The sequence below is a fragment of the Oncorhynchus nerka genome, linkage group LG8, assembly GCF_034236695.1.
Source record: "Oncorhynchus nerka isolate Pitt River linkage group LG8, Oner_Uvic_2.0, whole genome shotgun sequence".
In the NCBI taxonomy this organism is placed as follows: Eukaryota; Metazoa; Chordata; class Actinopteri; order Salmoniformes; family Salmonidae; genus Oncorhynchus; species Oncorhynchus nerka.
Genome location: NC_088403.1, coordinates 46,639,213 through 46,667,034, shown reverse-complemented (window position 1 = coordinate 46,667,034; position 27,822 = coordinate 46,639,213). Strand labels below are relative to the sequence as shown.

The following is a 27,822-nucleotide window of genomic DNA, read 5'->3' as shown; positions in this document are numbered from 1 at the left end:
AACGCCCTTCTTGCCTTGTCTCTCAGATCGTTCACAGCTTTGTGGAAGTTACCTGTGGCGCTGATGTTTAGGCCGAAGTATGTATCGTTTTTTGTGTGTTTTAGGGCAACGGTGTCTAGATGGAATTTATATTAGTGGTCCTGGCAACTGGACATTTTTTGGAACACCATTATTTTTGTCTTACTGAGATTTACTGTCAGGGCCCAGGTCTGACAGAATCTGTGCAGAAGATCTAGGTGCTGCTGTAGGCCCTCCTGAATGGGGTACAGAAGCACCAGATCATCAGCAAACAGTAGACATTTGACTTCAGATTCGAGTTGGGTGAGGCCGGGTGCTGCAGACTATTCTAATCAAATCAAATCAAATTTCATTTCATTTGTCACATGTGCTGAATACAAAAGGTTAACCAATAATACAGTTTTAAGAAAAACAAGTGTTAAGTAAAAAATATAAATAACAAATCATTAAAGACCAGCAGGAAAATAACAGTACCGAGGCTATATACAGGGGGTTCCGGTACAGAGTCAATGTGCAGGGGCACAGGTTAGTCGAGGTAATTGAGGTAATATGTACATGTAGGTAGAGTTAAAGTGACTATGCATAGATAATAACCAGAGAGTAGCAGCAGTGTAAAATAGGGGGTGGGGGGACAATGCTAATAGTCTGGGTTGCCATTTGATTAGCTGTTCAGGAGTCTTATGGCTTGGGGTAGAAAATGTTAGATTCTATGGATTCTTCAATTACATTGAGCTGATTTCCTTCTTTTTCCAAAGTGCATTTCTGTATTGTTTTAGTGATTCACCATAGCGAAGGCGTAGGCTCAGGTTTTCTGGTTCTATGTTTTTGGTTGGATAGGTTTCTCAATTTCTTTCTTAGGTTTTTGTATTCTTCATCAAACCATTTGTCATTGTTGTTAATTTTCTTAGGTTGTCTGCTTGAAATGTTTAGATTTGATAAGGAAGCCGAGAGGTCAAATATACTGTTTAGGTTTTCTACAGCTAAGTTTACACCTTCACTATTACAGTGGAACGTTTTATCCAGGAAGTTGTCTAAAAGGGGTTGAATTTTGTTTTTGCCTAATTGTTTTTTGGTATATTTCCACACTATTTTCCTTCCAGCTATAGCATTTATTAATATTATTCTATTCCTTTTGCTTTGATGCCTCATGATTGTGTGTTATTTTGCTGTGATCTGTTAGGAGTGTCAGTGGACTGACTGAACGCTCTAAGAGACTCTGGGTTGAGGTCAATGATAAAGTAGTCTACAGTGCTACTGCCAAGAGATGAGCTACAGGTGTACCTACCATAGGAGTCCCCTCGAAGCCTACCAATGACTATGTACATACCCAGCGTCCGACAGAGCTGCAGGAGATGTGACTCGTTTTTGTTGGTTATGTTGTCGTAGTTGTGTCTATGGGGGCATATGGCGGAGGGAATGCTGTCACCTCTAGGTAGGTGTTTGTCCCCCTTTGTGGTGAGGGTGTTGGGATCTTGTCCAGTTCTGGCATTTAGGTCGACACAGTACATGTCCCTGAGCCTGGAAATGGTTGATCTCCCCCTCTAGGATGGAGAATCTGTCATCGTTGATGTATGGGGATTCTATTGGGGGGATATAGGTAACACACAAGGACATTTTTCTCTGTTGAGATCATTTCCTTATTCATTTCTAGCCAGATGTAACATTTTCCTGTTTTGACTAATTCAATAGAGCGGGTTAGGGCTGCTCTATACCACATCTGCATACCCCCTGAGTCTCTTCCCTGTTTCACACCTGGTAGTTTGATGGGACTACCAGCTCTCTGTAACCTAGAGGGCAACCAGTGGGTCCGTCTCCTTTATACCATGTTTCTTGTAGGATGACAATGTCTGTATTTCCAATTTATTTGATGAAGTCTGGGTTCCTGCTCTTTAGGCCAAAAGCAGATGACCTCAGACCTTGTATATTCCAGGATGAGATAGTAAAAGCTTTCTGTTCCATAGTGTCTAGTGTTGTTTTGTGTGGTTTAGGCCTGGACCATCACAGTAGGTGTGATCAGAGCATGTTGAGCATCTGATACATACTTCTTAGGTCACAGGATGGGGCTTGGGTGGGTGTAATAGTGTGGGTTGGACGTGTTGCGCTGCTCACGGCCTGGGCATATGTCCTGCTGTCATGTTGAGGTCCTTGCTGCAGGGGGCATGGGGTGGGCAGAAGGGGCATAGGTCTGATATGGGGGGCCTACATAGGGTGTGGCCAGGGTTTGTTTGGGGTGGTCTTAGCTGGTTGGGGTGTGGCTGGTGATGCTGTGGTCTGGCTGTAGCTCCTCTTGGCATGGGTTTTCTCTGTGCAGGTTCTTCTGGAGGGGGTCTTTCAGGACTGGGAGGGTATCTCGCTGGTCTGGGTGTAGAGTCCGTTGTTCTGTTGCTCCTGACTGAGGTGCTGGGGTTACGGTTGAGGGTGACGTCCTACCGGGTCCTGGCAAACGTTGGGATTGCTGCCTTGTAGAGGTGGACCTGGTCGTAAAGGCTATTCAATTCCAGGGTGGAGTGATGGTGGGGGTGTTGTAGGCTTGTTCTGTCTGGATTGTGTGGACTAGCTCTCTGAGCTCCACCATGTCTCTCTCTAGCTCTGTGAATGTATCCCTCTCAATGATGGAGGAGCAGTGCAGTTGTGGGACCTGGGTGTGTTCAGTGCTGGAGGGGGGGGACTATCCTCGTCTGCAGGACAGTTTGAAGAGGTGTGATCAGGCTCACTCAGGATGGGGGAGTAGTCACAGTATGAGAGCTTTTCCTGGGCCAATACCTTCTCTCTTTACATTGGGGTAGTTCTAATTAGCACTGTGCCATGACAGGGGATGGTTTGTGTAAAAATGGCTTACATTCCCCTCTTTGTAGCAGTCAGCAAATAGTGTCTCTGGATTGTCTTTGAGGAGTTTTTTTTTTAGTTATTCCTTGCAGGGTTATTTTTAATATCCACGGGGTACTGTATTGATCTCTGGACAGGGATAACCCATTGGGGCTTCTAAAGCCTCTGCGTTTGGGTGGGGGGCTGTGAAACTCTACTGCTATTGTTGGGAACTCTGAAAAAATAGGTCAAATATTGACGTCAAAAAATCATCAGGTCAAATCATGACGCAAAGTCAGAGCTCTAGAAAGAGGCCCGTTTCCGAGTTGGATAACTAACAGTCCAAATCCATTGCCCCTGTAGGAGCTCGTTTATTTTATTTTTTATTTTATTATATTATTATTTTTTATTTTATTTGATTATTTCCGAGTTCACAGTTGTTTTGAACACACTGGGGTCGAAAACCAGAGATTTCCGAGTTCACAGTTGTTTTGAAAGCGGTAAAAATAACATTATCACGCAATCAATGACCCCGAAGAATCGTTTGATCAGTGGTAGGCTTGATTACGAACAACGACGAGACCGCATACAGGGAGGAGGTGAGGGCCCTCGGAGTGTGGTGTCAGGAAAATAACCTCACACTCAACAAAACAAAGGAGATGATCGTGGACTTCAGGAAACAGCAGAGGGAGCACCCCCCTACCCACATCGACGGGACAGTAGTGGAGAGGGTAGTAATTTTTAAATTCCTCGGCTTACACATCACGGACAAACTGAATTGGTCCACCCACACAGACAGCGTGGTGAAGAAGGCGCAGCAGCAATTGTTAGGTTAGATTACTCGTTGGTTATTACTGCATTGTCGGAACGAGAAGCACAAGCATTTCGCTACACTCGCATTAACATCTGCTAACCATGTGTATGTGAAAAATCAAATTTGATCAAGACGTTTTTCAAACCGTGTGCTACCGAAAAAGAGATCCCACTGATTTCTTCGATTCCAAGTTGGTTTCAAACACCGATCTCTAGTTGATACCATTACTTACGATGTAGTTAGGATTTTTGTTCATTGAACGGTATCTCGAAACACTGCTGCACTAAGATTTGATTGATATTATGGAGAAAAAAAACGTTTATATGAACGCTGATTTTCATTGCTGACCAGCAGGTGTCCCTGATCTGCATTGTGTTAATCTCCGAGTAATGAACCGTTTTTCGGCACAGTTTGTTGAAGCTCCAAAAGGCTTCAGAAACCCACCGTTTCACATTACTAGTGACGTATGCTCTTCATTAGTATTATCGTAACTTCACTGAAAGGGTATGGAATTGGAATTGAATGCCATGGCACAGTAAATGATATATGGTCAATGTTATCATCTCTCTCACGCACGCACACAGAGAGACAACTTTGCCCTATGCGTCTGTATCTGATTCATCGTCATAGGTCACTCACGGCAAAGTCCATCCAAAAGAAATTGGTGAGTCAGACACGCAGAAATCGAGAGGCCACAGCACTTGACAACAACAGGAGGAAAAACATAAAAAGAGAGAGGAAGATAAAAAGTGGGATATGGAGACTACGTCATCACTAATAAAGTAAGTACAGTTGCTTCCTCCTAATTTACCACATTTTGGGTTGCAACAGCTCATTCTCAGAGTATTTACGATAGAAAATATCTCTTTGGATTTTCACTTGTTCAATCAATTGTTATATTTTGAGATTCTGATTTGGTAAGCACGCTATTGTATAATACTATATCACTCACCGTTGTCTACTTGTTTAGGTGTGGGTTGTTGAAGGGCCAGGGTAGGGATCATCAACTATAATGAACAAAAATATTTTTTATTAACCAGTTAAACTAGTTGAGAACAAGTAATCATTTACAACTGCGACCTGGCCAAGATAAAGCAAATCAGTGCGACACAGAGTTACACGTGGAATAAACAAGCGTAGTCAATAACACAATAGAAAAAAGAAAGTCTATATACAGTGTGTGCAAATGGCGTGCCTCAGTGTTTCGAGATACCGTTCCGATTTACGTTCCATGAACAAAAATATAAACACAACATGCAAAAATGTCAAAGATTTTACGGAGTTAAAGTTCATATGAGGAAATCAGTCAATTGAAAAATGTATCCGGCCCTAATCTATGGATTTCACATGACTGGGAATACAGATTCATCTGTTGGTCAAAGATACCTTACAAAAAATGGGCCTTACAATGGGCCTCAGGATCTCGTCACGTTATTTCTGTGTATTCAAATTGTAGCTAATATGCCTGCCCATGCCACAACCCCACCTCTATCATGGGGCACTGTTCACAACGTTGACATCAGCAAACCGTTCACCCACATGTCTCCATACATGTAGTCTGCTGTTGTGAGACCAGTTGGTAGTAATGTCAAATTCTCTAAAACAACATTGAAGGTGGCTTATGGTAGAGAACTGAACATTCAATTCTCTGGCAACAGCTTTGGTGGACATTCCTGCAGTCACTATGCCAATTGCACGCTCCCTCAACTTGAGACATCTGTAGCATTGTGTTGTGACAAAACTGCACACATTTTAGAGTGGCCTTGCACCTGTGTAATGATCATGCTGTTTAATCAGCTTCTTGATATGCCACACCTGTCAGGTGGATGGCTTGGCAAAGGAGAAATGCTCACTAACAGGGATGTAAACAAATTTGTGCACAAATTTAGAGAGAAATAAGCTTTTTGTGCATATGGAAAATCTCTGGAATATTTTATTTAAGCTCATGCAACATGGGACCAACGGTTTACATGTTGCGTTTATATTTGTGTTCAGTGCAGATTCAGCCGTGGGCCAATTTGTTCTGGTGCAGGTGGTTGGGGGGCCGGGACATAATACAAAATGTAGACTGCAAATTGAACCCAAGAAGCCTAAAGTTATATTTTTGACTATAACATAATCATTTCAAACCTTGATTACATTTGGGAACATTGTCCTGTGTAGGATGCCGGCTTTCGGATGGGTTGTTAAAATGGGTGTGCCCTGACTGTCTGTGGTCATTCAAATTCCCATAGCTCTTGTAAGAGTAGGGTTTGTTCACCCTGTTTTAATGGCTAATTTCCCAACTTGGCCAAATTCCTTTATGGCCACCTAATCATCCCCCTCATTCCTAATGGGCATATATCACTCCTCACCTCTCCACGTGATAGCTGATGTGTGGTGAGAGTTCTGGTACAAAAATAGTTGCCGTGCATCACTGAGGTTGGTGCTGCACATTGATGGAGGATGAGGTGAGTTTCCCCCTACTATGTAAATACTTTGAGTACCTCAGTTGATAGAAAAGTGCTATATAAATCCAATTAATTATTGTTATTTGTATGCAATCACATACAATATGTCTCTCTATTATGCAATACTTGGGAACAGATTTCCCAAAAAATCACTTGGAGCTGATTTCCTTTTGTTTTAACAGTTTTTATGGCCAACAACGGAAAAATAAATAATTAAATATCATTTTTTTCTTTTTCGGGCAACCAGTTGGGGAACCCTGGCCTAGGGAGTTGGCAAAAAGGCACAGTGACAACAAACCACTGGAACATTTATATAATTGGGGCCTCTAATTGGAGTTGGACTTATTTCCACACTTTGTCTCACAGACACTGTATTGTCTCTACTACCACATTCATAGACGCTAACTGCTGTAGCGCCTATTGACGATAGTGTGTTCTGACCGGGTGAGTTTAGCTAAATGCCCCAACGCTTGCTGTAAACATTATCACACATCACTTGTGGTACTGTTTTGGAGACATAAGGAAGTATCTATCATGTCAGCGAGAAATGTTTTTCAAAAAACAAAAGTTTAAATTACTACACACCTTTTTTATAGGGTTAGTGCTCACAGTCATATCTCCATGTTACAGCGCTTGTGTAGTAGAAGTGTATTTTTTTCAGATGGAAGCACCCATAGCTGTATGGATCTGTGCAAAACTGCTACGGTTACTGCATATTTTATTTATTTGAAGGGTTCTTTCTCGCTGATGAAAGAGCCATATGTTTCGAAACCCGTATCGCAAGCGATGATTATTGACTTTTTCTAAACTTTAAAACACAGCGTCTGGATTGTAGTTCACACGAGCCGGTCGCGGGCGAAGCTAATCGCTTAAACCTGTAAGGAGAAGGCAGAATGCCTCCTAGAGTTTTCGAGAGCTACACTACATGACCAAAAGTATGTGGACTCCTGCTTGTCGAACATCTCATTACGAAATCATGGACATTAATATGGAGTTGGTCCCCCCTTTGCTGCTATAAGAGCCTCCACTCTTCTGGGAAGGCTTTCCACTAGATGTTGGAAAATTGCTACGGGGACTTCATTCCATTCAGCTACGAGCATTAGTGAGGTCGGGTCCTGATGTTGGGCGATTAGGCTTGGCTCCTAGTCGGCGTTCCAATTCATCCCAAAGGTGTTCGTTGGGGTTGAGATCAGGGCTTTGTGCACTTCCACACCGATCTCGACAAACCGTTTTTATATGGACCTGCTTTGTGCCGGGGCATTGTCATGCTGAAACAGGAAAGGGCCATCCCCAAACTGTTGCCACAAAATTGAAAGCCCAGAATCGTCTAGAATTCCATTGTATGCTGTTGTGCTAAGATTTCCCTTCAATAGAACTAAGGAGCTTAGCCCGAGCTTACCATGAAAAACAACCCAAGACCATTATTCCTCCTCCACCAAACTTTACAGTTGGCACTGCATTGAGACAGGTTTCATCCTCCGAACCCAGATTTGTCCGTCAGACTGCCAGATGGCGACGTGGTTCATCACTGGAAGAGAATGCGTTTCCACTGCTCCAAAGTACAATGGTGTCGAGCTTTACCCCACTCCAGCCAACGCTTGGCATTGTGATCTTAGGCTTGTGTGTAGCTGCTCGGCCATTCTATTACTCTTACTATCTCTCAGTGAAATATTTGTAGACCAAATCAATCTTCCATTGTGCAGTACAAATGTATAGACTTGTATCTATGGACTAGGTAGAAGTTGTCCCTAACCACTGATACAGAGTCAGGTTGTACATTCCCTTCATGGTTCAGGTTAGGATTGGTGTGTGTGGTAATCTGATACAAGAATAGGGCAACTTCAAGCCTTCCCCGAGATCTGGTTGCGTGACAATGACCGTAGGTGTTGATAAAACCGCATAAACAGATCTGGGACCAGGCAAGGCAAATTCTACATTAAGCTGGCTGTGTCTGGCCTTGTGAACATCTTCTTACTCCTCTTCCTCCACAGGTCTGTGACCAGGCGGGTGTGGTCGTCGGCCCCTGCCCATCAGAGACCATTCAGGGTGTGTTCCCATGACAGGGGCACCAGGAAGGGCATCACAGCAAGAACCCTGGAGGAGCTGAGAGAGAGGGTGAGAGAGATGGACATGATGAATAAATAAAGAAAAAAAGGGTTTCCTGTTGTTATAAGGCCATGAGTGACCATGTGACCTGAACAGGAAAAGCTCTGTACTGTAGTTGTATAAGGACAGGTCTGGGATCTGAAGCACTTGCCTGAGAAGAATGTATTTGTGCCTTCAAAATACATACACTGTGTCTGTATGTCCTCTGACTATATCTACCTTTGTTGCTACCCCAGGTGTGCCAGGCCAAGATGCTGTGTTTGTCCAGTCTGGCTGTGGTGCTGGTGTGTGAGGAGGATGGGACAGTGGTGGACTCTGAAGACTTACTGATGTCTTTGCCAGACAACACAGTCCTCATGGCCCTGGAACCTGGACAGACATGGAAAACTCCTGCGGTAGGGATGTCCTGATCTACACTACTGGTCAAAAGTTTTAGAACAACTACTCATTCAAGGGTTTTTCTTTATTTGTACTATTTTCTACATTGTAGAATAACAGTGAAGACATCAAAACTATGAAAAAACACATGGAATCATGTAGTAACCAAAAAACGTGTTAAACAATTCAAAATATATTTTATATTTGAGATTCTTCAAACAGCCACCCTTTTCCTTGATGACAGCTTTGCACATTCTTGGCATTCTCTTAACCAGCTTCACCTGAAATGCTTTTTCAACAGTCTTGAAGGAATTCCCACATATGCTGAGCACTTGTTGGCTGCTTTTCCTATACTATGCGGTCCGACTCATCCCAAACCATCTCAATTCGGTTGAGGTCGAGGGATTGTGGAGGTCACGTCATCCGATGCAGCACTCCATCACTCTCCTTCTTGGTCAAATAGTCCTTACACAGCCTAGGTCATTGTCCTGTTGAAAAACAAATGATAGTCCCACTAAGCCCAAACCAGATGGGATGGCGTATCGCTGCATAATGCTGTGGCAGCCATGCTGGTTAAGTGTGCCTTGAATTATAAATAAATCAGACAGTGTCACCAGCAAAGCACCCACACACCATCACACCTCCTCCTCCATGCTTCACGGTGGGAAATACACATGCGGAGATCATCCGTTCACCCACACCGTGTCTCACAAAGACACTGCGGTTGGAACAAAAAATCTCAAATTTGGACGCCAAACTAAAGGACCATATTCCACCGGTCTAATGTCCATTGCTCGTGTTTCTTGGCCCAAGCAAGTCTCTTCTTATTATTGGTGTCCTTTAGTAGTGGTTTCTATGCACCAATTAGATCGTGAAGGCCTGATTCACACAGTCTCCTCTGAACAGTTGATGTTGAGATGTATCTGTTACTGCAACCCAAATAGTTCAAGTATCTGAGGCTGGTAACTCAAATGAATTTATCCTCTGCAGCAGAGGTAACTCTGGGTCTTCCATTCCTGTGGCAGTCGTCATGAGATCTAGTTTCATTATAGCGCTTGATTGTTTTTGTGACTGCACCTGAAGAAACTTTAAAAGTTCTTGACATATTCCCTATTTACTGACCTTCATGTCTTAAAGTAATGATGGACTGTTGTTCCCCTTTGCTTATTTGAGCTGTTCTTGCCATAATATGGACTTGGACTTTTACCAAATAGGGCTATCTTCTGTATACCCCCCCCTACCTTGTCACAACACAACTGATTGGCTCCAATGCATTAAGAAGGAAAGAAATTCCACAAATGAACTTTTAACAAGGCACACCTGTTAATTTAAATGCATTCCAGGTGAGTACCTCATGAAGCTGGTTGAGAGAAAGCTTTGCACACTTTTGGCAGTCATCAAGGCAAAGTGTGGCTATTTGAAGAATCTCAAATACAAAATATATTTGGATTTGTTTAACTTTTTTTGGTTACTACATGATTCCATATGTTATTTCATAGTTTTGATGTCTTCACTACTACTTTACAAAGTAGAACATCGTAAAAATGAAGGAAAACCCTTGAATGAGTAGGTGTCCTAAAACTTTTGACAGGTAGAATAGGTATCTCAACTTGAATGTGTTTTGTTAGCACAATATGTCCATGTGTGCCCACCCTTGTCAGACGATTAAAGATAAGTAGGGTTCTGAGTTTCTCTCCCACATGACCCGATCAGGAAAATCTTAAAGGCCCAGAGTTTTTCCTGGTTAATAATGTATAATCTATGACATTTAGCAGACACTTTTATCCAAAGCGACTCAGTCATGCGTGCATACATTTGACCTATGGGTGGCCCCAGCGTGAAACAAACCGTAGCAGTGCATGGGTGAAATCACTGGGGAAGCCAAGCCAGAAAAAAGGCCATATTACAACCCACGTGTTGTGATAATTGCGTTGTTTGTTCTATAACCGGCTAGTTCATATGCCTTGCGACCGTGATATATAGGCCTAAGGCCTAGACAATACGAATACACAGTGGCAGAATAAATTAAACCACACCTTTTTGTTTCATCACAAAACCGGAGAGCAACCTCTGTCCGGTGAAGTCCACAAAGCATATTACATGTAACAAACAGTTAGGTGACCTACTGTTTGACCTTGCATGGTCAAGCAAGTTTATGTTTCCAACATGTTCAGACTACTAAATATCTATTGATTTAGAACTGCGGAGAGTTACCACCATTCTAGCATCATTTCAATTTCTGCATCATCAAATCATGCTTAGTCTAATACAGTAACAACTGTATTTCGTCCAATCAGCGTAAGCGAAATATGTGGCTATCCATGGTTCTGATTTCTGTGTGTGTGTGTATGTATCTGTGTGTGTGTTCGTGCAAGTAGAAAAAACATGTTGACTCACCCTACTTGTTGAGAAAGGCCAATGCCATTCTCTTTCATGTTGACGAAATGGTCTATGTCATACAGTACACGCTTGTATTTTTTGTTTTCCTAAGCTACCTGGCTAAAATGCTTGCTGGCTAACCTAACTTCCTTTCATGGGCAATGTTAGCTATTTAACGTTAGCCTTCTACATATTGAACTTACATCCTCTCAGGCCAGGGGCCCATTGTATACATTTATGGTTGGATCAGAATCGCCATTATAATCATTGGCCAGTATGGAGAATTAAGTAAAACCACAAGTCCAAATCCCTGTCTTCATCCATGGCAAATTTAGGAAAGGGACAATTTTAGCTAGTTAGCCTCTGGAGGACAACAACACAACGAGATGCAACAATTAAAGTTGTTTTTGTCAGTGACGTATTGCTCTCGATGTGATTGGAGTGAAGCCAAATCCAAACTGGCTTCCCAAAACATTTTTTTTGTGTGTGCCAGGACCATTTACAGTTGAGTTCACTCGGTTTAGCTCAACGCTGATTGACTATTATTTTATATATTTTTTTATCAAGGGAGGCCAAACGCTAGCTGGCATCCCTTGCATTCAATGCTACGGGTGGCAACAATCTTATACTCTTTTTGACCTGACAGCATCAGATAGATGGCCTACACATATAGAGACAGAGGGGCGCTGTGAGCTCTAAACCAACAATGCTACCGTCTCTTCTGGAGTAGGGTGCTGATCTTGGGTCAGCTTTGCATTTCCCCCACTAACCTGATCCTAGATCTGTACTTAGGGGAAACTTCACCCTGGAGCGTCTCTCCCTCTTACACCATATCCTATGCTAAACCTACAGGGTACAACGCTCTCTAAAGCCCAAGACCCCAACCAGCCGCGGACAGGAAAGGATATAGCCCGCGTGACCTTTGACCTGTACCGGCAGAACCCCAAGGACGTGTTTGGCTCCCTGAACGTAAAGGGCACCTTCTCAGGCCAGTACTCTGTCAGCGCCGACTTCAAATGTCTGGGGCCCAAGAAAGTCCTCAGGTGAGTAGAGTAGAGTGGGATGGGAGGAAGTCTTGTCCCTGGTGGAATGTGTCTGTAACAATGGTAATTTATAATACTCACTCTTTCCCCCTTCTCTCTCAGAGAGGCCCTCCGCGTGGCCTCCACTCTCCTCCAGGCAGCAGGTCACATGTTGATCACCTCAGCTAATCTGATCAAGCAGCTCATCGAGGGAGCAGAGTTCTGGCAGCCCCAGAGGGCGGAGTTTGCAGAGTACTGAAACTGAGACAGTTGAGGCTGTAATTAAGGCTAGAATTGAGTATGTACAGGTCCAATCTTAACACGAGCTCAAGTTAGGACATGGCCCTATAAAAGTATTGCTCTAGGATCAATGAAGAAGAGAAGAGATCCGATGTTTATTAAAGCTGAACACAACAACCACACTTGTAGTGATACCAATTGCTGCAGCGCAACATTCCTATTTGTCTGTTGAATTTGAAATATTGTACCATGTGTATGATCGCGTGATGCAAGGTTGTGATGAAGCTATGTGTAGAAAGACAATTACTCAAAAGGGTGTGTTGTAAAATAGGATGTATCTATTTCTATAAATCTTGGGAATTTCCCATGAAAGTAAGGAATTGAATTTAAAAAAAAGAGTAGGCATACATTTTTTACTTTCTTTGTAGGTTCTAATCACTGTCTCATCTTGTGTTCAATAAATGCTTTCAGTTGTTACATTCAGACGGGCACCTGTCAACAAGGTAGAGGTTCATGATCCAAAATATAAAAGATACCCAATTGCAGAACAAGGAGAACAGTTATTTTTATTCACAAAAGGGAAGAAACCTGTTCACCACACAAAGAACCAGATACGACTCCACATACTAGCTCTGAAATCAAAATAAATGATCTACTTTCTTACTACCAATAAGACCACACCTTATGCTATGTCCCAATAATCTCTCTTCTCCCAAAGTTTGCACTTGTTCAATTCCCTTAATGGACCCCCCCCCCTAGCCCATGTCTACATCAATCCAATGATTTTAACTTTATGGGGAGAAATGAATGCGCAAGTGCACACTTCAGGAGGAAGGAGAGATTATTGGGATGCACTCAAGGACATAGGATGTCACAGGTCTGGTAGTTTCCCTAATTCTTTACACTCTGAACATATCAAACAAGGAACATCAATGCAATGTCATAGAAACTTCCCAGCATAAAATTGTGATGGAGCTTGAAACATGAATTGCCATTTGAATGAATAACTGAACAGGAAGTGCCAGTTTCAATAGTGCTACAACTAAAGTAGACTAGAACATCATAAACATAATCAACAACTTGTAACATAAAAACAGAATGCTGCCTCATTCGTGACAATTCCTAATATGTAGCCCTTTTCAGCACCCTCCAGGCCTCTCCAGCATTACAGCAGGGGTGTGACTCAATACTCCGCTTCCTTTTCCATCACTGCAGACAGGTGAGTTTCAGGTTTCAACAAATAACATTTCACCTGTTAGGCCATGCTGGATCAGTGCTCCTAGAGTAGAGAGCACAAAGGAGAAGAAGCCTTTTTATACTATTGAGTACCCCAAGTCTGTCCCAGCGGTCACTCCAGCTTCACGCCATTCATAGGTCTCAAAGTCCCAGCTCCATCCTCCTCCCTGCCAGCCTCCCCATTAGCACTATGAGTCACGGTAAGCAAAACACTGCTAGGAGGAGGATCCTGATGGACCGGTTTCCTCAGTCATCAACCAGTCCCTCTGCCGTTGCCTCTGCTTCTCCCTGATCTGCGCCAGGACCTTCTGGTGCTCTTCCCCACTCATCCAGCGTTCCATGCCCTTCTTGACGTAGTAGCGGGTGTCTCCGAACCACTGGGTGAGAGCTTTCCGCGAGAGGCCTGTCTGCTGCTGCAGCTGCGTGTAGTCCCTTTTGGTGGGCCACTGGCAGGTGAGGAAGAAGTGTCTCAGGAGCTCCAGCTGGGCTATTGTCTTGTTCTTCGGCCACGGGCCCATTTTGAGAACTTGTTCTTCTCCGTCGTCATCGATGAATTTGGTGATCCCCACCGCTTTCCGCTCCTCCTTCAGTTCCTTCTTGACGTTCTTTGTCCATCTCTTAGCTCCAGCTCTGGCCGTTTTCTCTTTGTCTGCTGCTCCCGTCTTCTTCTTCTGTACGTCCGCTGGTTCTTTCTCTCTTTCCTTCACCTTCAAGTTTGACCTAATCTGGTGGGGGGTGTTAGCGGGGTTGCCATGGACAGGGTTACCATTGCGGCTCCTGCTTAGGAAGTCGACATCATCTACTTGACAGACCCTTTTCTTCGCCGGTGATGGTCTGACCCTGCTGTCAGTTGGCGGTGGTGGTTGTGTCAGACGCTGAATAAGCTGTGTCTGTGACGACAGGAGGTCGTTGGGCTGTGACTGGCCGTTCTCTTCAGAATCTGGGTCGGCCTTGACGCGGTGGTGGAGCAAGAAACGCCGGTTGCAGAACCACTTGCGGATGTACCTCATGTGGAGCCTGGTGAGGGCCTGCAGACGCTGGAGCTCCTCCTTCGGAGGATTTGTGTTACGGCCGAAGCTCCGCCACAGCTCTGAGTGAAAATCCTGACAGTGCCTCTGGGGTTTGTCGGGGGCTTCGAGGGTTTGCCCTGTGGTTGTGGGGGGTGCCACTAAGCACAGAGGGAGTGGAGGAGAAGGGTGTTGCAGATTGGAGTTATCGGGTGCAACAACAAGGTGGTGTTTACGGCTTTTTCGAGGAACGGGTGAGGAGGACTCGAAGGACAGGCTGCTAAGCTGATTGGAGGTGGAGACAGGTGAATGTTCGATCCTGTTTCTCCCATCATCCTCCTTACTGAGGGGAGGCAATACCTTCTCCTCTTTCTCTTTTTTGTCCTTCGCCTGGTTTGGTCCGCACATCTTGCACCGTGCCATACAGATCTCTTCTGCATCCCAGCTGATCCCATAGCGGAGCCGCTGGACCATGAACCACACTCTGACCTAAGATAAGGACAGGATAAGATTGGTTGTTTTCACAAGAAATGTGCTGCTGACTCCTAATGACTAAAGGAAAGAAGCTGAGCAAGGACCATGCTATGTCAAAGTCAACTAGAAGTGGACAACCATATATCAGGGCAAGAGGACTGGGGACTGTACAGGGGACTATACCTGGTCCAGATGCAGAGAGCAGCTCTGGGCGAGCGATGCCGTCTCCCCCAGGGTCGGGTATGGGAACACGTTGAAGGCCTCTATGAGATCAGTCACGCCGTCCAGTTCCTGGGTCTGGTCTGAGCACGCCCACAGGAGCTTCAGGTGCTCGGAGACCAGAGGCAGACACACCACGTGGTTCTGGTTGAGGCCGAAGGGAGCCGGAGCCAGATTGTAGGGGGATGCTGTGCCTGCCCTCCCCTGACTTTTGGGGGACATGATCCCTGTGCCCCCCTTGCTGCTGTCAGCGGGGCCTACGGGAGGGAAGGGAGTTTGGTCAGGGATGGAGGCTGGGTACCGTGGTTGTGGTATATGGGTAGCTGATGTTAGGGCTGGAGCTAACTCACTCTTCTCTGTGAGCTTAGCAGCAGCAGCTGGATCCGGATACTTGTCCAGCTCTGCTGTCCACTTTGTTCTGGTCATCACAGCACTCTTATGGTAATGGGAATATCATTTAAAAACTCCTACCTTCTGTATATTATTTTCATAATTTAAACAACAAACTTGGCTAGCTAGTGTACTAGTATAATTAGAACTTCTTTGGACAAATTAGCTAGCTACACTTCCATCCAAGTGTTTTTTGTCATTGTCATGTATTCCGTGCGTGTCATGCGTCAGCGCGCTAACCACTGGGAGTGTGCAATGCAATGTAAGCTACAGTACTTGCTACTGTTAACCAACAATGCTAGCTAACTATTTGCTAGCTACTATAGCTAACTGGGATTCATAGTTGGCTAACTAGCGCTACTTATGACTGTTATCATCCCAACAACAAATATTTATCTAACAGTACATACCAATAGATACCATTAAACGAACTCGCAGTATGGCTAGCTAACGTTAGTTTGCTGTGCTTCACTGTTGTTTCTCATAATATGGGCACCGTATCCATGACCACATAGCTAGCTAAATGTAAGCGTCAAACCTAGCTACATGCCACCGATTATTATTTTTGATTAAAGGATGGATGGATTCAGGTTTACATGTAAACTCGCACTTTGTCTCCCCCTGTTGGCTATGTTGTACATCTAACATGAGTTCCATTCATTTATGCCCTGGGTCTCTTTCGCCCGGTTTCCACTAGATACAGTGGTGGAAAAAGTACCCAATCTTCATACGAGTAAAAGTAAAGATACTCTACCTTAATAGAAAATGAATCACGTAAAAATGAAAGTCACACAGTAAAATACTTGTTGAGTAAAAGTTCAAAAGTATTTGGTTTTAAATGTCATTGCTAAAATAACGTTACTTCAGTATTAAAAGTAAAAGTATGAATCATCCAACATTTCTTATAATAGGCAAACCAGACGGCACGATTTATTTGTTATTTAAATTTATGGCTAGCCAGTGGCACACTCCAACACCCAGACATAATTTACAAACGAAGCACTTGTGTTTAGTGAGTCCGCCAGATCAGAGGCAGTATGGATGACCAGGGATGTTCTCTTGACAAGTGCTCGAATTTGAGCATTTTCCTGTCCTGCTAAGCATATGAAATGTAACGAGTACTTTTGGATGTCAGTAAACATTTATGGAGTAGAAAGTACATTATTTTCTTTAGGAATGTTGCGGAATAAAAGTAAAAGTTGTCAAAAATATAAATAGTAAAGTACAGAGACTTAAAAAACCGACTTAAACAATAACCCTTACCTAACTCTAAATGTCAACTTCAATGGTGTAGCTACTTCTCAAGAATTCAGGATGGCACTGACCAATTCCACAGCCACAAAGTCTAAATTTGGTACAAAAAGGTATCAAATATGTGTGTTATACATAAGGTTAGCAGTGTGGTTAGGATTAGGTTTAAAATACAATTTTAAGAAGATAAATTATAGAAATGGACAGGGTTTAGATAATATTGGCCATATTTAAGTGGATCAAAACGACTGCTCTACAAAGCATCTTTCATCAAAACGACTCATTATTTGAAGTTCGGTCAGTCACACTTTACCCATGATGCATTGCGGGCTTGAGCCTCTCGAACATGGCCTATGACTGTTGCTGTGTTAATGATACATTGGAGCTGAAGATTCGAATCACGTTCTTTACCACTACTTTACGCACATTTTGGTGGTCATCCAACCTAGAGTCCGTTCACATTTCCCACTGTCCACCGTGAATGATAATTCTTCAAGTTTTCACTTAGGGCCCTCAAAAGGCTAGGGACGGCTTTGACTGCATGTGCTGGTATGGATGTGGGTACTCAGACCCGCAAGCCACTGAGGGCCCTCATGAAGACTACAGATTTTTTGTGGCCCCCACCCCTATCCAAGTTGGCATCCCTGATATAGCTCTTCTTGAGATGCTGTTGAGTTTTGGCCACATGAGAGAAGCATGTGACCATGTGCACAATCATCCTAAAACCTCCTAAGAAATTTGGTGGTGTTTTTTGTCTCCCAGTAATGTTATACTATGCTATTACTACAGTGTATTTGGGTATGTTATGTAGAATACTATCATTATGTGATCTTGCAGCCATCCCTAAATCTGGGATGCCAACTTGGAAACAACAACAAATGTGGCTTAAAAACGGCATGACATGTTTGACTAATACCAAAATATATGAAAAGGAATCATCCTGGAAAATACTATGAAGTAAAGTAAATATACAGACATAATGAAAACTAGTCAGTTGCACACCTTAAAATAATAATGCATAGACAACATTCTAGCAAAGTAACTGAATATCCAGTGAAGTAATAATGTGAATACTGATTGAATGGAAATTCTATCTAGTCTAATTGACAAAAGCGAGAAATTAACAGTAAATCGAGTTAACAATCAAAGCTGTCCTGCCTTCCTTAGCATCAAAACATACTGTAGCGAATTCAGGAGGGAGCCCTGACAAGGACTCGAACCATGTCCAGTGACTGTCAAGCCAACACCTTAACCATTAAGCTAAGAAGTCCGAACCTCTTGACGAGGTCACTAGGTGTTGTGTTAAGGTCGCTACAATACTTTGAATTAGGGTTGCAAAATCCCGGTTCCTTTCCCAAAATTCCCAAGTTCTCCAGAAATCCTGGTTGGGGGTTTGCTGGATTTCTTGGATTCGAGCCCTGAATGCTGATTGGTATGACAAAATGTTTATTTTTACTGCTCTAATTAGGTTGGTAATCAGTTTATACTAGCAATAAGGCACCTCGAGGGTTTGTGGTATATGGCCAATATACCACGGCAATATACCACGGCTAAGGCACTCCGCGTTGCGTCGTGTGTAAGAACAGCCCTTGGTATACTGGCCATATACCACACCCCCTAATGCCGTTTGCTTAAATATGACTCTTAGATAAGGGATTGTTTGATAGTATTATCTAAAAAGGTTTTGGTTTTGGCAACCAAACATTTATCCTAGGTTTAAGTTTCTCAAATGACTGATTCTTACTATCAACGGTATGGTGTGTGTATATGTGTGTGTGTGTGAACCAGCCTGGGCCTCGCCTAGTTATCGTTCCCAAAGACGGTGTTGAGCTGCTGGGTGACCCTGATGAAGGTGGTCCTGCGGCTGAGCTCCTTGAGCTTCCCTGCACCCACGTAGGTACAGGTGGAGCGTACCCCACCCAGGACATCTCGTATGGTCACGTCCACGGGACCCTTGTAGACTACCTCTACCGTCTTCCCTTCAGATGCCCTGGGGGAAGAAGAGGGAACGGTTTCGCAATCTCTTACGCTTCCCCAGATTAGAGTCCTGTCAAGGGGGTGTACTTGTACATCAAGCTGCCTCAGGTTCCTGGCATGCCCCTGTGGGCCGTTCTGACTCAGACAAGGCTTACTTGTCCAATACAGACTTACTACTTATTCTTTCCCTAAAGTGTGCTACAAAGTTAAAAACGGCTAATTTCCTGCTTTGCTGCCAGTAGCATCTCTGACCTGTACTCGGCCACACCCCCGGCGTGTCTTTTCATGGCCGTGTCGGAGCTCATGCCGTAGAACAGCTTGTACTTCTTCCCGTTCTTCTCGATGACCTCGCCCCCGCTCTCTGAGTGGCCGGCCAGCATCCCGCCCAGCATCACAAAGTCCGCCCCAGCACCTGTGAGTCACACACAACCACAGCACACAGCCAATCAAAATGCAAAGCAAATCCAGCCGGGGTCAGACACATAGTACTCTGTTGTAGAGTCTCTGTACATGGTAGAAGGCTGATTAAAGTAAGTACTGTGTGCTCTGTGAGCTGAAAAATCTAATTTGACCGTTACAAAACTCACCAAAAGCCTTGGAAACGTCACCAGGGCAAGTGCATCCACCATCCTTTATGAGAGAAACGGAAATAGGGAATAATAAGATCGTGCACATTTTCAGGCAAAGTCTCTGCCTACGGGACAATCTTTGTATGTACAGGGACAGTGACACGCCTTGTTTGTAAATAAGAATATAATGTTTTAAACACTTGCACATTAATGTGGATGCTACAGTGATTACGGATGGTCCTGAATGAACTGTGAATAATGACGAGTCTTGGCGTCCACATTCATTGTAGATGTGATAGAAACATATTCTATTCTTATTTATAATAAAAGTGACTCCAAAATGACACAATACATTATTTTTCCATTCATTTGTATTGGGCACAAATATAATCGAAAACACAAACAAAACAAACAGCAAATGCATCCAACAAGTTTGTAGAGTCACAATCTTGATGTATTCTGCTTGGAATATGAGACAAAATACTAAACTTTTGACTACACTATAAGTGAAATTGTCCCAATACTTTAGGTCCCCTAAAATGGAGGGACTATGTTCAAAAAAATGCTGTAATTTCTACACGGTTCACCAGATATGGATGGAAATACCCTCAAATTAAAGCTGTCAGTCTGCACTTTAATCCCATAGTCATTGTATAATTTAGAATCCAAAGTGCTGGAGTAGAGAGCCAAATCAACACAAAAAACGTGTCACTGTCCCAATACTTTGAATGTACTTTGAATGTACAGTTCATTCAGAAAGTATTCAGACCCCTTGACCTTTTCCACATTTTGTTACGTTACAGCCTTATTCTCAAATTGATTTGTTAAAAATCCTCATCAATCTACACACAATAGCCCATAAGCAAAAACAGGTATTTTGATTTTTTTTAGAAATGTATATGTTCCAAAAACAAATTGAAATATCACCTTTACATAAGTATTCAGACCCTTTACTCAGTACTTTGTTAAAGCACCTTTGGCAGCGATTACAGCCTCGAGTCTTCTTGCGTATGACGTTAAAAACTTGGCACACCTGTATTTGGGAAGTTTATTCCATTCTTCTCTGCAGATCCTCTCAAGCTCTGTCAGGTTGGATGGGGAGCGTCGCTGCACAGCAATTTTCAGGTCTCTCCAGAGATGTTCGATCGGGTTCAAGTCCGGGCTCTGGCTGGGCCACTCAAGGACATTTAGAGACTTGTCCCGAAGCCACTCTTGCGTTGACAACAACCCTAAGCACACATCCAAGACCTGTTAGAAGGTGAACCTTTGCCCCAGTCTGAGGTCCTGAGTGCTCTGGAGCAGGTTTTCATCAAGGATCTCTCTGTTCTTTGCTCTGTTCATCTTTCCCTCGATCCTGACTAGTATCTCAGTCCCTGCCCCTGAAAAACATCCCCACAACATGATTCTGCCACCACCATGCTTCACCATAGGGATGGTGCCAGGTTTCCTCAAACGTGACGCTTGGCATTCAGGCCAACGAGTTCAATCTTGGTTTCATCAGAACAGAGAATCTTGTTCCTCATAGTCAGAGTCCTTTAGGTGCCTCATGTGCCTTTTACTGAGAAGTGGCTTTTGTCTGGCCACTCTACCATAAAGGCCTGATTGGTGGAGTGCTGCAGAGATGGTTGTCCTTCTGGAAGGTTCTCCCATTTCCACAGAGGAACTCTAGAGCTCTGTCAGTGACCATCGTGTTCTTGGTCACCTCCCTGACCAATGTCCTTCTCCCCAGATTGCTCAGTTTGGCCGGGCGGCCAGCTGTAGGAAGAGTCTCGGTGGTTCCAAACTTCTTCCATTTAAGAATGATGGAGGCCACTGTGTTCTTGGGGATCTTCAATGATGCAGACATTTTTTGGTAACCTTCCCCAGATCTGTGCCTCGACACAATCCTGTCTCGGACCTCTACGGACAACTCCTTCGACCTCATGACTTGGTTTTTGCTCTGACATGCACTGTCAACTGTGGGACCTTCTATAGACAGGTGTGTGCCTTTCCAAATCATGTCCAATCAACTTAATTTTCCCCACGTGGACTCCAATGAAGTTGTAGAAACATCTCAAATATGATCAAAGTAAACAGGATGCACCTAAACTCAATTTCGAGTCTCATAGCAAAGGGTTCTGAATAATTATATGAATAAGGTATTTCTGTTTTTGATCTTTTATAAATTAGCAAAAATGTCTAAAAACCTGTTTTCGCTTCGTCATTATGGGGTATTGTGTGTAGATTGATGAGATTATACTTTAAAAAAAATCTATTTTAGAATAAGGCTGTAATGTAACAAAACGTTGAAAAAGTGAAGGGGTCTGAATACTTTCCAAATGCACTGTATGTGTGTATAATGATGTTCAGGGTGTATAAACGTTTTTATAAAGACTGTTGAGCCAAAAGGATGTGAGTGTATACCTATAGGTGTATAATAATAATGGAGGCTTACAGAGATGATGTGTCCGCCCAGGCCGTGGGCAGCATCTGCACACTCTATCACAGCGCTCAGCTGGGGATAACCCACCCCTGTTTTCTTACGGGTGGTGCACACAGAGCCTACAGACAGACATACATACAGACAGAAAGTTAGGTGTTTATCAGTATGATCACACTAAGGCTTCAATTCAATACGACGATCCAGAAAAAACAGCAATGTGATAGTCCCCAGTTTATGACATCACCTGGTCCGATGCCCACTTTGATGATGTCAGCGCCAGCGAGGATCAGCTCCTCCACCATCTCCCCGGTAACCACATTCCCCGCCTGTGGCAAAGACAACACAATCACTTTAAATGGTGCACTACTATATAGTGCACTACTTTTGACTAGTCCTATATGGCTTCAATTGACACCCTGAGTGCACTACTTCGACAAGAGCCCCCGGGAATAGTGTGATTTGAGACGTATCAACTATCATCAATATCATTACTGTAAAAACACTCCAAAAGGCCTAACCAGAGTTTGCCCAATGGAAAAGACAGCGTAGAGGAGTCACTGACCATGATGGTGTGTGTCGGGTACTTCAGGCGTACGTCTTTAACAAAGTGCTCAGAGTAGCCATTGGCCACATCCACACAGATGTACTGGAGCTGAGGCACAGCGGCTGTGATCTCACCCAGCCTGTCAAAGTCCCCTTCGCCTGTCCCTGTGCTGACTGCCATACACTAAGAGAGAGGGAGCGAGAGAGTCAGAGAGCGAGAGAAAGAGATAGAGAGACCGAATTAACACATCATTCAAAAACAAGAGGAATCTTGTCATACAGTTATTACAAGGAGTTGTTTTAACGTACCGGTACACATTCTGGATTCTTTGTTGCAAACTCCTTCCAGTCATCTACTGAATAGTGCTTGTGAATGGCAGTGAAGAGTGTGAACTGTGGGGGAGAAAGAGAGACAAGAACACTTACTTTACAAACACCTTTAAAGTTATAAAACCTATGTGCACAGAGACTTCAGAAAGTATTCAGACCCCTTGACTTTTTCCACATTTTGTTACGTTACAGCGTTATTCAAAAAATGGATGAAAAAAAAGAAAAAACTCAGATCTACACCCAATATCACATAATGACAAGGTGAAAACAGGTTTTTAGAAATGTTTGCAAATGTATATAAAATAAGGAACAGAAATACTTTATTTACATAAGCATTCAGAGCTATAAAACTCGAAATTGAGCTCAGGTGCATCCTGTTTCCATTGATCATACCTGAGATGTTTCTACAACTTGACTGGAGTCCACCTGTGGTAAGTTCAATTGATTGGACATAATTTGGAAAGGCACACACCTGTTTATAGAAGGTCCCACAATTGACAGTGCAAAAACCAAGCCATGTGGTCGAGGGAATTGTCCGTAGAACTCTGAGACAGGATTGTGTCGAGGCACAGATCTGGGGAAGGGTACCAAAACATTTACACAGCATTGAAGATCCCCAAGAACACAGTGGCCTCCATCATTCTTAAATGGAAGAAGTTTGGAACCACCAAGACTCTTCCTAGAGCTGGCCGCCCGGCCAAACTGAGCAATCGAGGGAGAAGGGCCTTGGTCAGGGAGGTGACCAAGAACACGATTGTCACGCCCTGGTCGAGGTATTTTGTGTTTATCTTCATTTATTTGGTCAGGCCAGGGTGTGGCATGGGGTTTTTGTATGTGGTGTGTTGGTATTGGGATTGTAGCTTAGTGGGGTGTTCTAGTTAAATCTATGGCTGTCTGAAGTGGTTCTCAATCAGAGGCAGGTGTTTATCGTTGTCTCTGATTGGGAACCATATTTAGGCAGCCATATTCTTTGTGTGTTTCGTGGGTGATTGTCCTTAGTGTCTTGATGTCCTTGTTCTGTGTGTATGTGCACCAGTATTAGGCTGTTTCGGTTTTCGTTACGTTTATTGTTTTGTAGTGTTTGTATTTAGATTCGTGTTACGTTAGTTGAATAAACATGGATCGCAATCTACACGCTGCATTTTGGTCCGACTCTCCTTCACCACAAGAGAACCGTTACAACGATGGTCACTCTGACAGAGCTCTAGAGTTCCTCTGTGGAAATGGGAGAACCTTCCAGAAGGACAACCATCTTTGCAGCACTCCACCAATCAGGCCTTTATGGTAGAGTTGCCAGGCAGAAGCCACTCCTCAGTAAAAGGCACATACAGTGCCTTGCGAAAGTATTCGGCCCCCTTGAACTTTGCGACCTTTTGCCACATTTCAGGCTTCAAACATAAAGATATAAAACTGTATTTTTTTGTGAAGAATCAACAACAAGTGGGACACAATCATGAAGTGGAACGACATTTATTGGATATTTCAAACTTTTTTAACAAATCAAAAACTGAAAAATTGGGCGCGCAAAATTATTCAGCCCCTTTACTTTCAGTGCAGCAAACTCTCTCCAGAAGTTCAGTGAGGATCTCTGAATGATCCAATGTTGACCTAAATGACTAATGATGATAAATACAATCCACCTGTGTGTAATCAAGTCTCCGTATAAATGCACCTGCACTGTGATAGTCTCAGAGGTCCGTTAAAAGCGCAGAGAGCATCATGAAGAACAAGGAACACACCAGGCAGGTCCGAGATACTGTTGTGAAGAAGTTTAAAGCCGGATTTGGATACAAAAAGATTTCCCAAGCTTTAAACATCCCAAGGAGCACTGTGCATGCGATAATATTGAAATGGAAGGAGTATCAGACCACTGCAAATCTACCAAGACCTGGCCGTCCCTCTAAACTTTCAGCTCATACAAGGAGAAGACTGATCAGAGATGCAGCCAAGAGGCCCATGATCACTCTGGATGAACTGCAGAGATCTACAGCTGAGGTGGGAGACTCTGTCCATAGGACAACAATCAGTCGTATATTGCACAAATCTGGCCTTTATGGAAGAGTGGCAAGAAGAAAGTCATTTCTTAAAGATATCCATAAAAAGTGTCGTTTAAAGTTTGCCACAAGCCACCTGGGAGACACACCAAACATGTGGAAGAAGGTGCTCTGGTCAGATGAAACCAAAATTGAACTTTTTGGCAACAATGCAAAACGTTATGTTTGGCGTAAAAGCAACACAGCTCATCACCCTGAACACACCATCCCCACTGTCAAACATGGTGGTGGCAGCATCATGGTTTGGGCCTGCTTTTCTTCAGCAGGGACAGGGACAGGGAAGATGGTTAAAATTGAAGATGGATGGAGCCAAATACAGGACCATTCTGGAAGAAAACCTGATGGAGTCTGCAAAAGACCTGAGACTGGGACGGAGATTTGTCTTCCAACAAGACAATGATCCAAAACATAAAGCAAAATCTACAATGGAATGGTTCAAAAATAAACATATCCAGGTGTTAGAATGGCCAAGTCAAAGTCCAGACCTGAATCTAATCGAGAATCTGTGGAAAGAACTGAAAACTGTGTTCACAAATGCTCTCCATCCAACCTCACTGAACTCGAGCTGTTTTGCAAGGAGGAATGGGAAAAAATGTCAGTCTCTCGATGTGCAAAACTGATAGAGACATACCCCAAGCGACTTACAGCTGTAATCGCAGCAAAAGGTGGCGCTACAAAGTATTAACTTAAGGGGGCTGAATAATTTTGCACGCCCAATTTTTCAGTTTTTTATTTGTTAAAAAAGTTTGAAATATCCAATAAATGTCGTTCCACTTCATGATTGGGTCCCACTTGTTGTTGATTCTTCACAAAAAAATACAGTTTTATATCTTTATGTTTGAAGCCTGAAATGTGGCAAAAGGTCGCAAAGTTCAAGGGGGCCGAATACTTTCGCAAGGCACTGTACATGACAGCCCACTTGGAGTTTGACAAAAGGCACCTAAAGACTCTCAGACTATGAGAAACAAGATTATGGTCTGATGAAACCAAGATTGAACTCTTTGGCCTGAATGCCAAGCGTCACGTCTGGAGGAAACCTGGCAACATCCCTATGGTGAAGCATGGTAGTGGCAGCATCATGCTGCGGTGATGTTTTTCAGTGGCAGGGACTGGGAGACTAGTCAGGATCAAGGAAAATATGAACTGAGCAAGTACAGAGAGATCCTTGATTAAAAACCTGCTCAAGACTTCAGACTGGGGTGAAGGTTCACCTTCCAACAGGACAACGACCCTAAGCACACAGCCAAGACAATGCAGGAGTGGCTTCGGGGCAAGTCTCTGAAAGTCCTTGAGTGGCCCAGCCAGAGCCCGGACTTGAACCCGATTGAACATCTCAGGAGAGACCTGAAAATAGCTGTGCAGCGACGCTCCCTATCCAACCTGACAGAGATTGAGAGGATCTGCGGAGAAGAATGGGAGAAACTCCCCAAATACAGGTGTGCCAAGCTTGTAGCATCATACCCAAGAAGACTCAATGGTGTAATCGCTGCCAAAGGTGCTTCAACAAAGTACTGAGTAAAGGGTCTGAACACTTATGTAAATGTGATATTTCAGTTTTTTATTTGTAATAAATTAGTAAACATTTCTAAAAACATGTTTTTGCTTTGTTATTATGGGGTATTGTGTGTGGATTGATGAGGGGGGAAAAAACTATTTAATACATTTTACAACAAGACTGTAACGTAACAAAATGTGGAAAAAGGTGTCTGAATACTTTCCAAAGGCACTGTACTGTATTTGTAATTTGCTTTCTATGGGAGCCAGGAGGGGATATTTGTGGGAGTAGAGGTTGTTTAGTATTAGAAGGTTGGACTGAGGGAGGAGGTTGATGATTGCTTTTTTGCTATCTATACCCAATGATGTATATACACACACTATGTATTTCTCTATGTCTATACCTTGGACAAAGCCAGAGCCATCTCGAAGGTGCCGACAGTGTCCATGTTGGCTGCAACAATGGGGATTCCTCTGTAGCTTCCCTTGGAGTTCCTGAAGGTGTAACTTCTCATCAGGTCCACCTGGAGGAGAAGGACAGACAGGCAGACAGGCAGAAAAGCAGGCAGGCAAAAAGACAAAAACAGACATACGTACGGAGGGACAGACAGACGTGTTATAATTAGAGAAAAAGCCTTCATTTTTATTGAAGAGCGATACGCTGTGTTTGTCTGGTACAAAATGGGTATTTGAATAAAACAGAACAATACATAAAGAGTACAAAATAGGACAAAGGAGTTATGCACCTCACTACGGGACTTGAGTGTGCTTTGTTTCGGACGGAGAAGTACATCCTTGAAGTCCAACTTGATGTCATTCTCAATGCGAGGCATTTCTACTGCTGGTTATCTGTAGTATGGACACGTTGTATCTTTTTCTGCTCTGTCTGCAATGAGGTCGACAAAATGAACAACAGAATAGAACAGGCTGTCACACCAACACAAGGTTGTGTTGGTTACTTTCTAAATGTAATCCGTTACAGTTACTAGTTACCTGTCCTAAATTTTAATCAGTAACGTATTTTCTGGATTACCCAAATCCGTAATTACTTTTGGATTACTTTCCCCTTAAAAGGTATTAGTAGAAGACAAAAATAATCCATCAAATACATCTGGCGTGTGATCATAGCGGTCTCTGATTTGTGGTCAGACTCGCTCAGGCGGAACAAACATCCTAAGTGAATAGAACAATAATCCAATAAATCATCATCTAGTATGGACTTGCTCCCAGAAACAATGTCAAACCAAAAACATACGTTCCCACAACTTGCATGTAATCAGTTACCACTCCACAACCCTCCCCATACACACGGACTCACTCAAACTTAACGCACAAATGCACACACAATATTTGTATTAATTCCTACACAAATGCACATTTTTGCAATTGTGTGATTATACAAATTCCAATCAAACATAAGGAAAAACGAGGGAGAATGTGATAAACAATGTGTGCCTTACAAATAGGTCACAGAAAACAGAGGAAGCACATTTTTGCATAAAATCCCATTGAGGGTCTGTTCATTTTAGTGACAGTGGGGCAAGAAAACCAATACACCCTTTAAAATGTTTAAAGTCATTTTATGATCATCACTATCAAATTAACAGAATATCCATAATGGGCCAATTGAGATATCGCTTGTGA

The 27,822-nt window shown here is 43.3% G+C and overlaps 3 protein-coding genes across 4 annotated transcripts; 1 reads left to right on the top strand and 2 right to left on the bottom strand.

The window, feature by feature from the left end:
- The first annotated feature begins 3,376 nt into the window (after positions 1 to 3,376).
- On the top strand, positions 3,377 to 12,695 carry LOC115133435 (lipid transferase CIDEB-like). Of its 2 annotated transcripts, none has more exons than XM_029666653.2 (6): positions 3,377 to 3,554; positions 4,268 to 4,419; positions 8,079 to 8,202; positions 8,430 to 8,588; positions 11,803 to 11,993; positions 12,096 to 12,695. In XM_029666653.2, exons 2-6 carry the CDS (start codon positions 4,394 to 4,396, stop codon positions 12,229 to 12,231), a joined length of 636 nt encoding a protein of 211 aa, XP_029522513.2. In that variant the 5' UTR covers positions 3,377 to 3,554; positions 4,268 to 4,393; the 3' UTR covers positions 12,232 to 12,695. The 2 variants fall into 2 exon arrangements, with proteins under 2 accessions (XP_029522513.2, XP_064877921.1); XM_065021849.1 differs by lacking the exon at positions 3,377 to 3,554 and adding an exon at positions 3,569 to 3,654.
- A 113-nt stretch (positions 12,696 to 12,808) lies between these two features.
- Positions 12,809 to 15,574, bottom strand: LOC115133436 (zinc fingers and homeoboxes protein 1-like). The gene is made up of 2 exons (XM_029666654.2): positions 15,113 to 15,574; positions 12,809 to 14,944 (listed from the first exon to the last, which is right to left on the bottom strand). The coding sequence occupies exons 1-2, from the start codon at positions 15,572 to 15,574 to the stop codon at positions 13,664 to 13,666; spliced, it is 1,743 nt and encodes a 580-aa protein (XP_029522514.1). The 3' UTR covers positions 12,809 to 13,663.
- An 866-nt stretch (positions 15,575 to 16,440) lies between these two features.
- LOC115133758 (GMP reductase 2-like) lies at positions 16,441 to 27,126 on the bottom strand. The gene is made up of 9 exons (XM_029667243.2): positions 26,925 to 27,126; positions 26,583 to 26,702; positions 22,610 to 22,693; positions 22,320 to 22,484; positions 22,002 to 22,083; positions 21,770 to 21,876; positions 19,354 to 19,396; positions 19,019 to 19,178; positions 16,441 to 18,779 (listed from the first exon to the last, which is right to left on the bottom strand). Exons 1-9 carry the CDS (start codon positions 27,009 to 27,011, stop codon positions 18,590 to 18,592), a joined length of 1,038 nt encoding a protein of 345 aa, XP_029523103.2. The 5' UTR covers positions 27,012 to 27,126; the 3' UTR covers positions 16,441 to 18,589.
- Positions 27,127 to 27,822: the final 696 nt, after the last annotated feature.